The 14,621-nt window shown below is 41.5% G+C and overlaps 1 protein-coding gene across 1 annotated transcript; it reads right to left on the bottom strand.

The window, feature by feature from the left end:
* Positions 1-2,255: 2,255 nt before the first annotated feature.
* Positions 2,256-13,514, bottom strand: MRPL39 (mitochondrial ribosomal protein L39). The gene is made up of 10 exons (XM_040582864.1): positions 13,449-13,514; positions 12,816-13,022; positions 12,332-12,471; positions 11,740-11,839; positions 10,383-10,450; positions 8,960-9,072; positions 6,483-6,548; positions 4,551-4,704; positions 3,617-3,664; positions 2,256-2,392 (listed from the first exon to the last, which is right to left on the bottom strand). The coding sequence occupies exons 1-10, from the start codon at positions 13,498-13,500 to the stop codon at positions 2,306-2,308; spliced, it is 1,035 nt and encodes a 344-aa protein (XP_040438798.1). The 5' UTR covers positions 13,501-13,514; the 3' UTR covers positions 2,256-2,305.
* Between the last annotated feature and the right edge of the window lie 1,107 nt (positions 13,515-14,621).

Here is a 14,621-nt window from a genome sequence, read left to right as displayed (position 1 = left end):
CCCCCGGGGAAGCCGGGCGGAGCGGGGCGGGGGCTGGCACCCCCCAACAGCATTTTCGGCAAGTTCTGCGCTTGCCCCCGTCCCTTCCCCGGGGACGCCCCGCCCCGCCGCCGCTGCTGCCCCCTGGCGGCAGGAGCTGGGCAGCGCCCTGCTCCCCGGTGCCACCGACCCGCTGAGGGTCAGGACACGGGACCCCCCGCTCCGGAGCTTTCAGCCCAGCCACACGCCTGTCACACTGCTCACAGCAGTACAAAAAGCTGGGCACACGCCCCCTCCAAAATAAACCCGAAGAGCTGTGAAACATGAAATTCCGGCTCAGGTTAAACTATTTCCTAAGGGGAAGCAGCATTCCCAGCTTCCTCTGCAAGTGGGGGAATCCAGGAGGAATTCTGCATTCCCAAGGCACCGAGCAGGCATCAGGAGACCGTGCGGGCTGGTGATATAATTGGCTTAAGGTTCAAAAAGAGACCACCCAGATGAGACCCCACTGGCATATCCTCCCTGTGGTCTTGGGTTAATCGGAGGTGGCAGGTACCTCACAAACAAAAAACAAAACCAAGAAAGCAAATGTTGCACTCCTCGGGGCAGGAGCCAATGCCTGCTTCTTCAGCAGCACCACACCAATAGGTCCAAAGCCAAAGTACACTCCAGAAGGTCAGGTTCAAAAGACACACAAATTAATTCAAGTTCAGTGCAAAGACCACTTATAGTCTGAAGAAAATATGCAGAATCTGCGTGTGTAGTCTTAGAGTAGACCTTAAATCAAGAATCTTACTTAAGAAAATAAGCACCTGATACCATTATTAAAAGTCCTCTGCAACATTAATCAAGACGGGGGGGCGGGGCGAAATATCAGTTTTTCAAGTACTCTGAGAAGGCACAGACTGTGCTTTAAAGCTGTGTTCTAGTGAACAAGAAACTAAACCAGGGGTCGCAGGCTGTTAGTTTATCAACATACGTATCAAACTCCGCTGTATGCCAGTAAAATTGAACAGCGAAAGGTTGCACTAAGCACAGAAATGCAGAGCAGCACACACACACTTCAGCACACACCTTAAACAGGTTTCTGCAATTTCATCAAAAGCTACTTTTACCACTTGCATTTCTTCTGCTGTGTTCTGACCCATTCAGCATCTACTTACTGATTATTTAGTTCAATTAAGCTAGGTTAAGATTTCCTTACCTAAATGTATTGTACTGAACTGCCACCCTCCCTCATACAAACTATAGCGTCAACTGATTGGAAAGAAAATGACGCAGTTAATAGTAAAAATAGTAATCGGGATAAAATTTGGAGAAAATATTTGCACTTCAAAAAGTAATAAAAATCTCTTCTGGTATGATAACAGCTCTAACAAGCTAGGGATGAAAATTAGGTCAGAAAAGCCCTTGTGACATTTAATTTTGGTATTTAAATACCAAAGAATGAAAATGCATAATAAAACCTGCTACACTAAGGGTGCAAGTAAGACTACGTGCCTGGTCCTACTCTGGAAAATTATCTTTAACTGCACTTATACAGCAGAAAATATTAAACTCAAAGAACTTTTCAGCATTTACATTCTTGTATTTTTGTATTAGTAAAGCAATGGTAATTACACAGTTGTCTACTGAATGGAGTCTTTTGAATCGGAAACACAATAGAGTAATTTCAATTCTGACAGGAAATCAAAATCAGTAAAATAGTATTATTTTGTAATTTAAGGGCTTCTGAAACAGCACTTTTTTGGTTTTGTTTGGTTTGGGGTTTTTTTGTAAGATATTATTTGTCTCAACCTTCTATTGTAGTAGGCAAAGAACTCAGTGGAATTTCATCATGAAGTTTTGGCAAGTAACAAACACATCAGGTCAGAAATTGGAAATAAATATTTTCTTAATAGAAGGCCAAACAAAGGGTATTGAAATGACACCTTTTCAGCTGCCAGTCTGTAGGCCAAACTGCACTAATCAGAGGACAATGTACCAACACATACAATTGTTATCTTGACAACAAGGATAACTTGCAAGATGAGTTATCGCAAATAAAACATATATTTTTCCCTAAAGGGTTGTTATAATATTAGATATGTAATTCCCCCCTCCAAGCAATTTTATAACACACACACACACGTCCCCCTTTTTTGGGGGGTGTTTTTTGGAGTGAAATCTTTAAAGTGGACTGAAATGTCTGATAATGGCTTTGTATATATCTGTGATTTAGGTCCACAGAATTCAAATTGATTACCTGAGAAATCTTTCTATGCAGCACAAATATATCATGTAAAAATACACATTTTATTATGTACATTTAGAGGTTAAACTTAATTTAAATTGATACAGTTTTTCCTTCTTCGGTTTCAACTTTTGCCTCTTGATGTTCTGCTGTTGCTTCCAAATATTTTTCTTCAGTGACCTGCAGAAAAATCAATTTTGTTATATTTTTAACACTTATTTACTTCTCCTTGATGCTGGAAATGCTCTCCTCATACTGTCACTTGTAAGACAGCCTGCAAAGACAATTATTTTCTCTAAAGTTAAACAACCTGAATGACAAGCATCTTCAAAGTTATTTCATAAAAAAATAACGTGGGCTAGGTTCTGAATACATCTTTGATTAACAAGTTACAGCACTGTTTTCTTCTCTTGCCACACAAATAAGTAAAATATATGATCTGAAGGCTCCAAAACATCTGCTGTTTAACTCTTATGAAGATCTCCTACATTTAACCACGCCTTGATAGCGAGTCTCTGGTCATATGCAGCTTAGGGTATGTTATAGTTCCATATATCTTAAAAATTTGCCTTTTCCATTTACTCCGTCATTGTAAAGCTTCTCTTGGGTAAGTACATTTCAACTTTGAAACATTGGTTGTTTAACAGAAGAACGTTTGCAAGGAACTCTTCTTTTCCACGTAGATTTTAAACAGGCAAAAAATACTCAAACTAGTGCATTTATGCAGTTGACTGAAATAGCATTCCCTTGTACGCCCAGTAGCTTCCACCTCAGTTCACCCAGTGGTACTAGATTTTACCCCTGCATTTACTTATCAGAAACATGTTTGCATGTGTTCTCCTAACCTGTGGCAGAAAACTTTATTACTTAAAATCTGGGTAAGTGTAAATACATTCTTCCATTATTTTAGACTTCTTATATCATGTTTGCGATTAAAACAGGGAAAAATAATTTTGAATTTTACACACGTGATACCAATAATAATTCTAGAATTGAATTTGAAAAATACTAATATAGTTTAAAGTGATAATTAACAACAGCTTAGAGAAATTACTATAAAAAGTATGTGGGACTTGCAGAAGCAGACAGCTTCAGAGCCATAGATGGAAAGTCTGATATTATTCACTCCAAGGTTGTTTTTTTAATAGTATAAATTATATCAATTGAATAATGTATGTTTTAACTGTACAATGCATTTTAATAATCAGACTTCAGAAACAATACTAGCACATCCTCTACTACACAGCAGTTAGATTTCCCGTGCATCCCATTTTTCTTCACCTGCAAATATTTCCCTTCCTAAAGGTATTTTCTTGAACATATTACCCATCCCTAATCATTCAAATTCTACTCTATCACAGCATATCTTTGTATTTGGTAATATTCATCACTAACGAGACTTACCAGCCTCTTTGATCTTTCCAGCAGTTTGTGCCACACAACATGGTGAGCCTGTATTAAATGTCATTAAATTATGTTAGTGTAGGTTAAAAAAAAACACCACACCTTAGAATAGATTCTGACAACTGCATAGAAATGCTGGCACACAACCATAACAATTCCTAATTCAGATGTTACAGCTTATGATTTGAGTGTCCAATTTGCACATGTTCTTTTAAGGGACTTAAATAAATGCCGATCACATCCGTTCACTGTGTGGAATCATTGAGGGCGTAATGGGCAAAATCTTATGATGAGGAAGGAAACACAAAGGTGAGGTGAGGAACCCAGTGCCCCTTGTCCCTTGAAAATTTCCCCACCTGAGACAACAGCACATGTGCTAGACCACAGGTCAAAATCACCTAAGTCAACAGGAACGGGGAGAAAGACTCATCTCCACCCACAGTTCTGCAAAGCCTTGAAGATTGATTACTGCTAGGACTTTTTTTGTTATAGTTAAGTTTTACTTAGGTGTCATGAAAGACTATGAAATGGTATCCTTTATCATGAGTACAAATTTCAAGTTCTGCTCTTTTCTGAATCTGAATAAACACCGTCAGAGGCCTCAGTTTCAGAAGATCAGCATGCACAACTAAGGCAAGGTGAACGAAATGTCCATACAGAAACTGCATAACTGAAACAACACTTTCAGTACTGAAAAATAACATCAAGGGCCTTCTGATGCAAACTTTTCTAGTTCTGATTTCACATCCACAATAGTTCCAGGAAAAGAAACCCCAAATATTCAACACAGCCATCATCATGAGCCTTCCCTTTCTGCTACTGTTCTCACCTCTGAATTACATTCGGTTACCAGCACAGCATATAATCAAGGCTGGAAAGTAAGGCAAATGCCGTAACTTAAAGAAAGAAAACCTGTACAAAATGGATTAGTTACCTTTAAATGGACTGGCAGGGACACACCCTGGAACCTCCTTATCAGTTCAGATTCATTAGACTGAAGGTTATGGGCTGCCGTTATCTCATACTGGAAACAGAAACCTGTCCTTGGAATATGAGGGCCTTCACTAACATCTACAAAGTCACCAAACCTGATGGGAGAAAACAAAAAACCTATGTCAAATACAGTTGGAGAGAAGTACAAGCCTATTTGTTTTTATTTTTGAATAGCAAATTCTTATCTACAAAACAGATGAAAGAAAATCCACACAAATCTCAAACCAAATCACTAGATTGGCATTTCTAAGTTTCCTGGAGCAAAAGTACAGGTCACACAGTTTCCTAAAACAACCTTAGGAGATTTAAACCTCATAGAAAGAGAATCCTACGTTTAACAAATCTCTGAAGCCATGTTGGCTTGAAAAGCAGGATGAAGCTGTCATTCACCAGAAAAAGATTTGTCTCGACAGTATTTTCCACAGTACAGCATTTAAAACCTGCACAGGTATTTCCCTTTCAGGTCTTGGAAAACTGAAAATCAATTAAGTGAGAGGCAAGATGATGTACAGCAAAAGAATACTGAGAACAAATCGCTCTCAGAAATCAATAGGTAAGCCCACTTTCCCTCTTATGGAATGAGCTACAGAGTGCAAGGAAGGAGAGAACAACAGACACAATATTGTTCTAAAATTTCAAGAACCATTGCTGCAAAGACATCTGTTCCTTTAGAGATGTGAACTCCAAAATCAAATGCAGAACGATTTAAACATCTAGAAAACTGAGCATCCTACACCAGCCTAAGCTAGTCACAAATTCTTTTATGTGCAAGTTACAATACAAGCTTCCTGCCTCCAGCCAAAGAACTTTCTATCTTTACACTGTATACCAGCAGCCAGCTCCATTCTCATCACCACCACAAGGCAGTAACCTGTCAGTTAGGAAGGTCCTGGTTTCCACTGGGATAGTTAGTTTGCTTCTCAGTAGCTGGTACAATGCTGTGTTTTGAATTCAGTATGAGAATAAGGTTGATAGCACACTGATGTTTTAGTTGTTGCTGGGTAATGCATACACTAAGTCAAGGGCTTGTCAGTTCCTCAGGCCCTGCCAGGGAGAGGGCTGGAGGGGCACGGGAAACTGGGAGGGGACACAGCCAGGACAGGTGACCTGCACCAGCCAAAGGGATGTTCCATACCATAGAAAGTCATGCCCCTATATAAACTGGGTGGACTTGGCCAGGGCCTGCCAGTCACTGCTTGGGCTGGACATCAGTCAGTGGGTCATGAGCAGCTGTATTGTGCATCACTTGGGTTTTTCTTCCTTTTGCATTTTATTCCTTTCTCTCCCCCTCTCCTCTTCATTACTGTTATTGTTATTATTATTATTATATTTTCTTCTATTTCAATTATTAAATTGCTCTTATCTCAACCCATGAGTTTTACCTTTTTCCACAATTCTCCTCCCCATCCTGCTGGGGGCAGGGAAGTGAGCAAGCGACTATGTGGTGCTTACTTGCTGGCTGGGGTTAAACCATGACAGATGATCTTGACAACTTTGGAAGAAAAATCCACTATACAGTCCTAACTCTTGTTTTCAAACAAGTATTTGGTTTGTATTTTATTTAACCTGTCAAGCTCTAGAGATTTATTTAGATTTTACATAAAAGCATCTAAGGCAGTAAGACTTCTCCAGCACTTACCACCTTTAACAGAAATATAGTGAGACCCACCAAGTGTAAGTATCACAAAACAACAGTTGTATAAAAAACAAAATCCCACACCTAAACAACAGCTTTGTAAGACAGACTACAGACAGCAATAAATACAAGTGACTCCTAAATTGAAAACCATCATAAGTAGCTTACTGTTCTCATGTGCAGAATTTGTATTATCAAATCTTTCAGAAAATCCTTATAGAGTGCAGTTTTGCTCACCTATGTAACATTACAATTCCTTCCATATTCTGAGAAGCTTTTTGTTCTATCATCTCCATTTTGTATCTGAATAAGACAAAAAAAAGATTTTAGAAATCCTCACCTTTAGCACCCAGTTCTTAGAAAAATACTTAAGAGATCAATTTAAGAAGCATTCTCAAAAATCATGCTCCTATTTATGTGAGCTTTGAAACAGGTTTAAAGCCTTAATTTTATAGGACAAAACATATTGACGTTTCTTAAAGCATGTCATACAGACCTGCCCGTCTAACCTCAGTTCCTGGAAAAACCTTCTATGATAAGATCACCTGCCTAGTGGATGAATGAAAGGCCATGGATGTCATTTTTCTGGATTTTAGTTAAGGCTTTTGATACTGTCCCTCACAGCATCGTTCTGGATGAACTGCACAACTGTGGGATGAGTGGGTTCACAGGGCACCGGGTGAAGAACTGGCTGAAGGGCAGAGCTCAAAGAGTTGCTGTGAATGGGGCCACATCTGGCTGGTGACCAGTCACCAGCGGTGTTCCTCAGGGCTCCATTCTAGGGCCAGTTCCGTTCAATACATTAATCAACGATCTGGATGCAGGAGTTGAATGCACCATTAGCAAGTTTGCTGATGGTATCAAACTGGGGTGCTGTTGACTCTTCATGGACAAGAGGCTTTGCAGAAGGATCTAGATAGATTGGAACACTGGGCAATGATTAATGGGATGAAATTCAGTAAGTCCAAATGCCAGATTCTGCAACTGGGAGGGAGTAATGACAGGCACAAGTACAAACTGGGAGAGGAGTGGCAGAGAGCAGCCCCGCAGAAAGGGATCTGGGGGTGCTGGTTGGCAGCAGGCTCAGTACGAGTCAGCTGGGTGCCCTGGCAGCCAAGAGGGCAAAATGCATCCCGGGGTGCATCAAACACAGCATAACCAGCCAGTCGAGAGAGGTGATTATCCCGCTGTATTCAGCGTTGGTGTGGCCTCACCTGCAGTACTGTGTGCAGGTCTGGGCCCCACTATTTAAGAAGTATGTGAAGGTCCTTGAATGCTTCCAGAGGGCAACAAAGCTGGTGAAAGGGCTTGAAGGCATGTCCCATGAGGACTGGCTAAGAACTTTGGGCTTATCTAGTTTGGGGTAAAGGTGGCTCTGGGGTGACCTTATGGCTCTCTACAGCTTCCTGAGGTGGGGAAGCAGAGAGGGAGGTGCTGAGCTCTTGTCCCTGGAATCCACTAACAGGACACATGGGAATGGTTCAAAGCTGCTCCAGAGCAGGTTTAGACTGGACATTAGGAAGCATTTCTTTGCCAAGAGGGTGGTCAAACACTTAGAACAGGCTTTCTAGAGAGGTGGTTGATGTCCCAAGCCTGGCGATGTTTAGAGAGGCATTTGGACAACATGCTTTAACTTTTGGTCAGCCCTGAATTGGTCAGGCAGCTGGACTAGATGACCATTGTAGGGCCCTTCCAAATGAGATAGTCTATTCTAGTGTATTCTGTTCTACACATCTGTTATAGGAAGGCCATGCTCTCTCAGCAGTTTTATTCAGAAAAATAAAATGAACCTACCACTTCAAATAAAAATAAGATTTTCAAGTCACATGTAAGACTAGAAGACATTATCAAATCACCTAAACTGATCTTATGCAACAATGTGCAGTCCTCAACAGCTGGTCATCTGCAAGACAGCAAAGTGTTCTCTGCTCTTTCTACACACAGAAAAATACACATAAAACGTCTAAAGCTATTACCAAAAGTCAGCTCCCACCTGCTGTCAATGCTTCCCAGCCAACACAGCAGAGATGCTAGTCTGTATGTCACATTAATATCATCTTAATTATTAAACTAAAAAAGTATTTATTTTTGCAGCCTTACCATATTTTTTTTCACTTCACAAAACGATAAATTATTTATCATTTCCCCCACCTCTCTCCAACCACCAAAAAGCTGTGGACCAGAGAATTTTTTCCCAAAACATTGATTAAGCATTTTTTCAGCAAAGACTGGAGTGTTTTGAAATTCTGTTATAGCACAGGCCAGAGTTTTTATCCATTTTCCCGCTGCAGAGCTCAAAACCTGCATTTCGTCAAATCTTCATATGAACATACCAAGATACGAAAAATCTGCATTTCTCTGAATAAGAAAGCCTCTCAAGAAAGGCTGAGAGTAACTAGCACATCAAGTAACCACCAGAGCTTCATCTTAAAAGCAGGGAAACCTTGAAGCTCAATATTAAAGTAAGTCCTCTACAGTCTTTCCATTTGTCACAAAACTACACCCAGTAAAGGCGCCTGGTGTTGGCCTCTGGAGAGAACATTAAAAATGAAATAAGGTGCAAACAAACAGAATGGAGGCAGGCTCATTCAGGGTAGCAGGGGAAGTACCTTCTTACTTCATATGTCACATCTTATTTTAGATTTACAAAACCAAGAGAGATCTAAATGAATTTCTGATTGCCTTCTAAAAGAAAGCCAAATTTAGACACTTACCTGTTATGCTGAAACATTTCACGTGCTATTTTTGCTTCAACATGCAGCATTTCAAATGGCAGGTCCTTATGAATTAGCTTACTGGCATCCCTTGTAAAAGAACGGAAGTCATCCTAAAAAACAGTTGATACATATAAAGCTGTCACCACTGTTTCACAGCTGTAGTAGACACAGCATAGGAAACACCAAATATTAGTCAAAGCAATAAGGATCATCTACTACAAACACTAAATATAAGAATACAGCTCTAGGACTGTAACTCTTACTGTTTATCAGCAACAGATTCCTACAGATCATCACTGTTTATATGGACTGATTCAATGTCCATTCAAATCACAAAGCATTTTTCCATCAGAAACAATATATGTTAATTGGAGTTAAACTTCTCAGGTTTTCCCTACGTGATATATACACATATATACACCATCTTGCTACTGTTAAATACTCATCTATGTATCTTTTTTGCCCAGAGTCATGACTCCACTTATAAATTAACTCTATTGTGATGGAATCAAAGGGAAAAAAGTACTGAATATTTAATAAATCAAAATTGATCTCCTTGGTCCAGAATCCAAAGCTCTGCATAATTCAGGTTTACTGATAAAGACGAAATTGTTATGACAAGAAATTAAATTTATAAGTCACATAGAAAATATTTCAAACTGTTACTTCAGCTACAAGATCATATTGAAGAAAAATTCTGCATTGTACCAATACTGCTTTGTTAGCCACACATGCCCCTGCTGATATTTGGGCATAACAACAAGAACAGGCGCCAGATGAGTAAAACCTCTGATCACACCAGCTACCAAAAGCATTTTGAGACTTAAGAGGTTTTACATTATTAGATTTACTGAAGAGCACAAAATATAAGCAAAATGTTAAGGTGAGCTTCCGCTGAATGTGCTCACAGTTCTTTTACATCAATCAACTGATAATGCTGTAAACCACTAGGTGAAAATACACATTATTACACACGTTTTTATTTTCAAAGGGGTCTAATAACACAAACACTATGGTTGCATCTATGTTACTAGGCAAGAGCAGCTGAATAGGAGGATTGCACTGAGGTTCCAATAGCCCCACCAACCGTTTTTGAAACTGTATTTCAGACCAGAAGTTACTCTAGTCTCACAGACCTAAAACCTGTGGGCATCTGGAGGACAGCTCAAGGTTTAGTTTCATCTGAAAGGAACCCAGTCTGTGTGCTGTAAAAGCACTCTGCAACGTGAGCCAATATGTGGTCAATGCCAAGATTAGTTTCCAAAGAGTACTCCTCATCCAAAAAAACCCCAAAAAAACTAGTGTAGATATACCCAACAAAAAGTAAAAAACTCACTGCCCCCTCTCCCCCATTAGAAAAGAAACAGTGGACAAGGATGCAAGATATACAACTTTCCAGGCAAGAAGTTATTGTGCTTACATTTGTTGGTTTCCAGTCATTCAGTCTATTGTCCAAAACGACATCATAACAGAAAGCTCCAGAGATCACTGCAATTCCAATTCCAAAGAGAAAAATACATACTTTGTTACAAACATGAGTATTTCATTGCCATAATACATTCTTATAAATCTATCAACATGAAGAGAAACAGAATCCCAAGAAATCCATTATAAAACACTAATTTTCAGCTGTGATTATACAGTCAAATGGCAGATGAAACCTGTATCATTTTCATTTCACTTTACTGAATGAGAAAGTAATTTGAAATTATTTTAATGTAATGTCAGTATAAAACAATCCCATTAAAGAGGAAAAACAATTATACAGCTTCCCAAAACTGCATCTAACATTGAAAGAAAAAAAAAAACTTTGAAAACATTTCATTTTTTCCTTTGCATGCATCATACATGAAAGTAAGTTTACACTATTAAATTGTAAAAAAGAATTTATTACATACAGAAATCAGACAATATTAAAGCTGAAGTAAAATGTTTATCTATGACACAAGCATGGCACAAATTTATGATCAAGGCAACACAAACTTCTTTGAGTCATTAGAACACTCTTTGTGTATATTTTCAGTTATTGTCATCTTAGAAATCAAGCTTATGAAACCAGTAAGCTCACGCTATTTCTATACATACGGTATAATGATATAGCTTAGTATATACAAGATTATTCCAAACCCTGGTAGAACTGGAATATTGACTCTACACTTCCCAATCAAGACAAATGTTGAACATGCTAAAAAGGGAATCAATTGCAGAATGACTTCACATGACCAGCAACCAACTTTCTTATATATCAAATGCATAATCACGCATGCTTTGTTATTTAAATAACTCATCTCTTGTGCATTTTCTCACTTTTATATATCTTAAATCAGGTCACAGATGAGCAAAAGTTGTTACCAACCCTGTTTGTACTTCAATAATCTTCCAACTTGATTTATACATTCTAATTTTTAGTAGCTCAAGTGGTCGTAAGGTTATGAAATTATTAGAAATACATCACATCTAAATACCTTACTCATTTAACTTCACAATAAAAAGGTTGTGTCCTTGAGTTATTAACTTAACCCATAAAATCACTTCACTTAATTGGTCTGAAACCCAGCTGCAACACAGATGTATTTTCTGTATTTTGATAACAAAATTGTTTTCAGTGTGATTGCTATTAACTAAAGGCTACAACAACAACAGTATGTAATACACTTATCAGTGCTAATGCCAATCAATCATTGGAAAACGAGCCTCTGTTCTTTTGGTAACACTATCAGACACTCACTTGAGAAGCAGCAAAAGACAAGACAATGAATATAGAACACTTATATCACCTGGCACTTCTGGAGCTTTAATCATATTGACTGAGTACTCATCTTTGAATGCCCGCTTTAACACACATGCCATGATCATGGCACAGGAACGCCAATAGGCCTATAAAGAGAATTTCAAAACAGAGATGTATCACCTAGAAGCTAACAACCCATATCAGAAAAACATGAGCTATTTATTCTGAAAGAATACCTACATTTAACTGAATGATGCACAAACCTAGCTGTCAACCTAAGCATTACTGTCTCTAGTATTTAAAGTTCTATTTGGAGATGATGATTCATATAGAATCAATTAAACAAAAAAAATCAAACCCGCACTTAAAATGCAAGCCAGAGGTTTCCCAAGAGATATTTAAATCTGAAATCTTAGAATAATATGACAATACAGGTTGAAAGGGATGCCCACACATCACCTAGCCCACACCCTGGTCCAGCTAATGATAACCACGATGCACTAACCAACTACTAAAAATATCTGAACTTTCATGACAACAGAGTTCAAGAAAACAGACAAACATGGAACTAAAAAGGGCATACAGAAACAAGTGGTCATAATCAGGGTCGCCTACAATGGGATAAGATACAGCCCTACCTTGTTTACTTCCTCTGGATCTTCATCTTTGAAAGTAAGGAACTGAATTTCACATGATTTGGTCAAGGGTCTATACATATCCCAGACTTCGCCATCCACAAGAGCTAGAACAGATTTCTTGCAGTGCCATTCACTTAAGTCTAAAGAAAGTAAAAAAAGTATTACACAGTTATTAATTATATTGCTCTGAGCCAGCAGTTCAGACCCCTGCATTTGTAACAACAAACTGCAAGTGTCACTTCTGTAAATTACTTGGAAGGATGAGCTGTTAACTCACCCAAAAATCAGCTCAGCTTCTGCTGATGTATTTTAGTAAAAATGAACTTTAAACTTACAAAACATAAATATTCTGAATGCATGTCTGTTATCTCAGTCATTAAAACATCAATAATATTAACACTTCACATTGAGATGACAAGTACAACGCGCAGCACAATTTTCATCATCAGTGCCACAATGTTAGTTTAAGAGTCCATTTACTTACGCATGGCACAATTGTACGGAGTAGACAAAGCTTTGTTCATTACAAACACGCTGCCAGGGTGCGATTTCCCAGTGTATTTCACTTCTATTTTCTCAATTCGTGGATGAAGAGACAACTGCCTCTCCTTCTCTTTGGTAAAGAGCTCATTGCGCATCTGAATCACTTCCTCAGATGTCAGTCTCGAAACAGCTGGTGTGGAGATGAACCCTAGTGAAAGGAATGATCTAAAATCAGCAAGAATAGTTTTCCAAAGCCTTTTTATAAGATGGTGGTTTCTACAGAAAGGAAGACACGCCACTGCACTGCTAATCTGTCCGTCTGTCTCAATGCGCACGAGGTCAGCACTCCAGCAGCTCTTACCGCCCGGCCATCCCCGGCCCCCGCAACGCCTGCGGGGAGCCAAACCGAGAACCCCGACGCAAGGGAAGCTCCGTGAGGCTCCCGGCTGCAAAGGCCCTTCCCTCAGGCACAGGTCAGCTGCGCCACGGCGCCCCGGGCCTGCCCCCCAAAGCGGCCTCCGCAGCCCGGCGGGGCCCGGACCGGCGCCGCACCGCACCGCCCGGCCAGGCACGGCCGCCCTCAAAGCACCGGCGCGGGACGAGCCCGAAGCACGCCCGGCGCCCCGCCACTCACGGCGCCCCTCCTGCCAGCCCCGCAGGCAGCGGACTGCCCCGCGCGCCGCCATGCTCCGGCCCCGCCCCGCCGCCCCGGTGCCTCCTCCCACGGCTCCGCCGGAAACAGCGGCGGCGGCAGCACCGTTCCGCCCGCCGTTCTGCCCGCGGCCGCCAGGCGGCACCGGCGGCCCAGGGCGGGGGCTCGAGGTTCAGCGCCGGGCCTGCGGGACGGGGCCGGCCCTTCTCGCCCCCCGCTTTTAACTCTCTCTTCAGAGGCCCCTTGTGTGTGTGTTGGCTGCACTACGCTGCGGGCGTTTGGCGTTGCCCCCTTTGCCTCAACAGGCCTCGTTACCCTGGGCAGTAACGTCATCCCTGAAAACGACATCTTTTGGGTGGCCTCAAGGTGTATGTTCAGCATCCTGGAGTAAGCATCACAAATGCTGGGGTGACACCGCTAAGGCTGGCAGCCTGGTGGCTGGTGGAAGGGGTCTTCAGTGCCCAGCTCCCTGCTGAGGCTGAGCCACGACACGAACAAGCCCCCAGGTCTCTGTCTAACTCTACCTCCCCCTCACCATCACCAGCCTTCTGCATGGGGCTCGCATGGCAAGGTTTTGGTAGCAGGGGGCTACAGGGGTGGCTTCTGTGAGAAGATGCCAGAAGCTTCCCCCATGTCTGACGGAGCTAACATCAGCCGGCTCCGAGATAGACCCGCTGCTGGTCAAGGCCAAGCCAGTCAGTGATGGTGGAAGCACCTCTGGGATAACTTGTTTAACAAGGGGGATGGGAATGGCAGAAGAACTACAGCAGAGGAGAAGAGCGAGACTGAGAGAGTAACAGCTCCGCAGACACCAAGGCCACTGAAAAGGAGGGCAGGGGGTGCTCCAGGCACCAGAGCAGAGATTCCCCTGCAGCCCATGGTGAAGCCCACGGTGAGTCAGGCTGTGCCCCTGCAGCCCATGGAGGTGAACAGTGGAGCAGATATCCACCTGCAGCCCATGGAGGATCCCACACCAGAGCTGGTGGATGTGCCTGAAGGAGGCTGTGACCTGGTGGGAAGCCTGTGATGGAGCAGGCACCTGGAAGGGCCCGTGGACCCATGGAAAGAGCAGCCCAGGCTGGAGCAGGTTTGCTGACAGGGCTTGTGACCCCATGGGGAACCCACACTGGAACAGTCTGTTCCTGAAGAACTCTG

Source organism: Falco naumanni, chromosome 2, assembly GCF_017639655.2.
Source record: "Falco naumanni isolate bFalNau1 chromosome 2, bFalNau1.pat, whole genome shotgun sequence".
Taxonomy (NCBI): domain Eukaryota; kingdom Metazoa; phylum Chordata; class Aves; order Falconiformes; family Falconidae; genus Falco; species Falco naumanni.
Note: the sequence above shows the minus strand (reverse complement) of the source record. Positions and strands in the feature narration are given on the sequence as shown.

Excerpts from the sequence above, each read along its gene's own strand:
- MRPL39 (XM_040582864.1), bottom strand. The coding sequence starts at position 13,500 with ATGGCGGCGCGCGGGGCAGTCCGCTGCCTGCGGGGCTGGCAGGAGGGG. Across the intron at positions 12,472-12,815 it reads TCCGTACAATTGTGCCATGC|ACTTAAGTGAATGGCACTGC; the intron begins GTAAGTAAATGG and ends TACTTTCTTTAG. Across the intron at positions 2,393-3,616 it reads TGGAAAGATCAAAGAGGCTG|GTCACTGAAGAAAAATATTT; the intron begins GTAAGTCTCGTT and ends ATTTTTCTGCAG.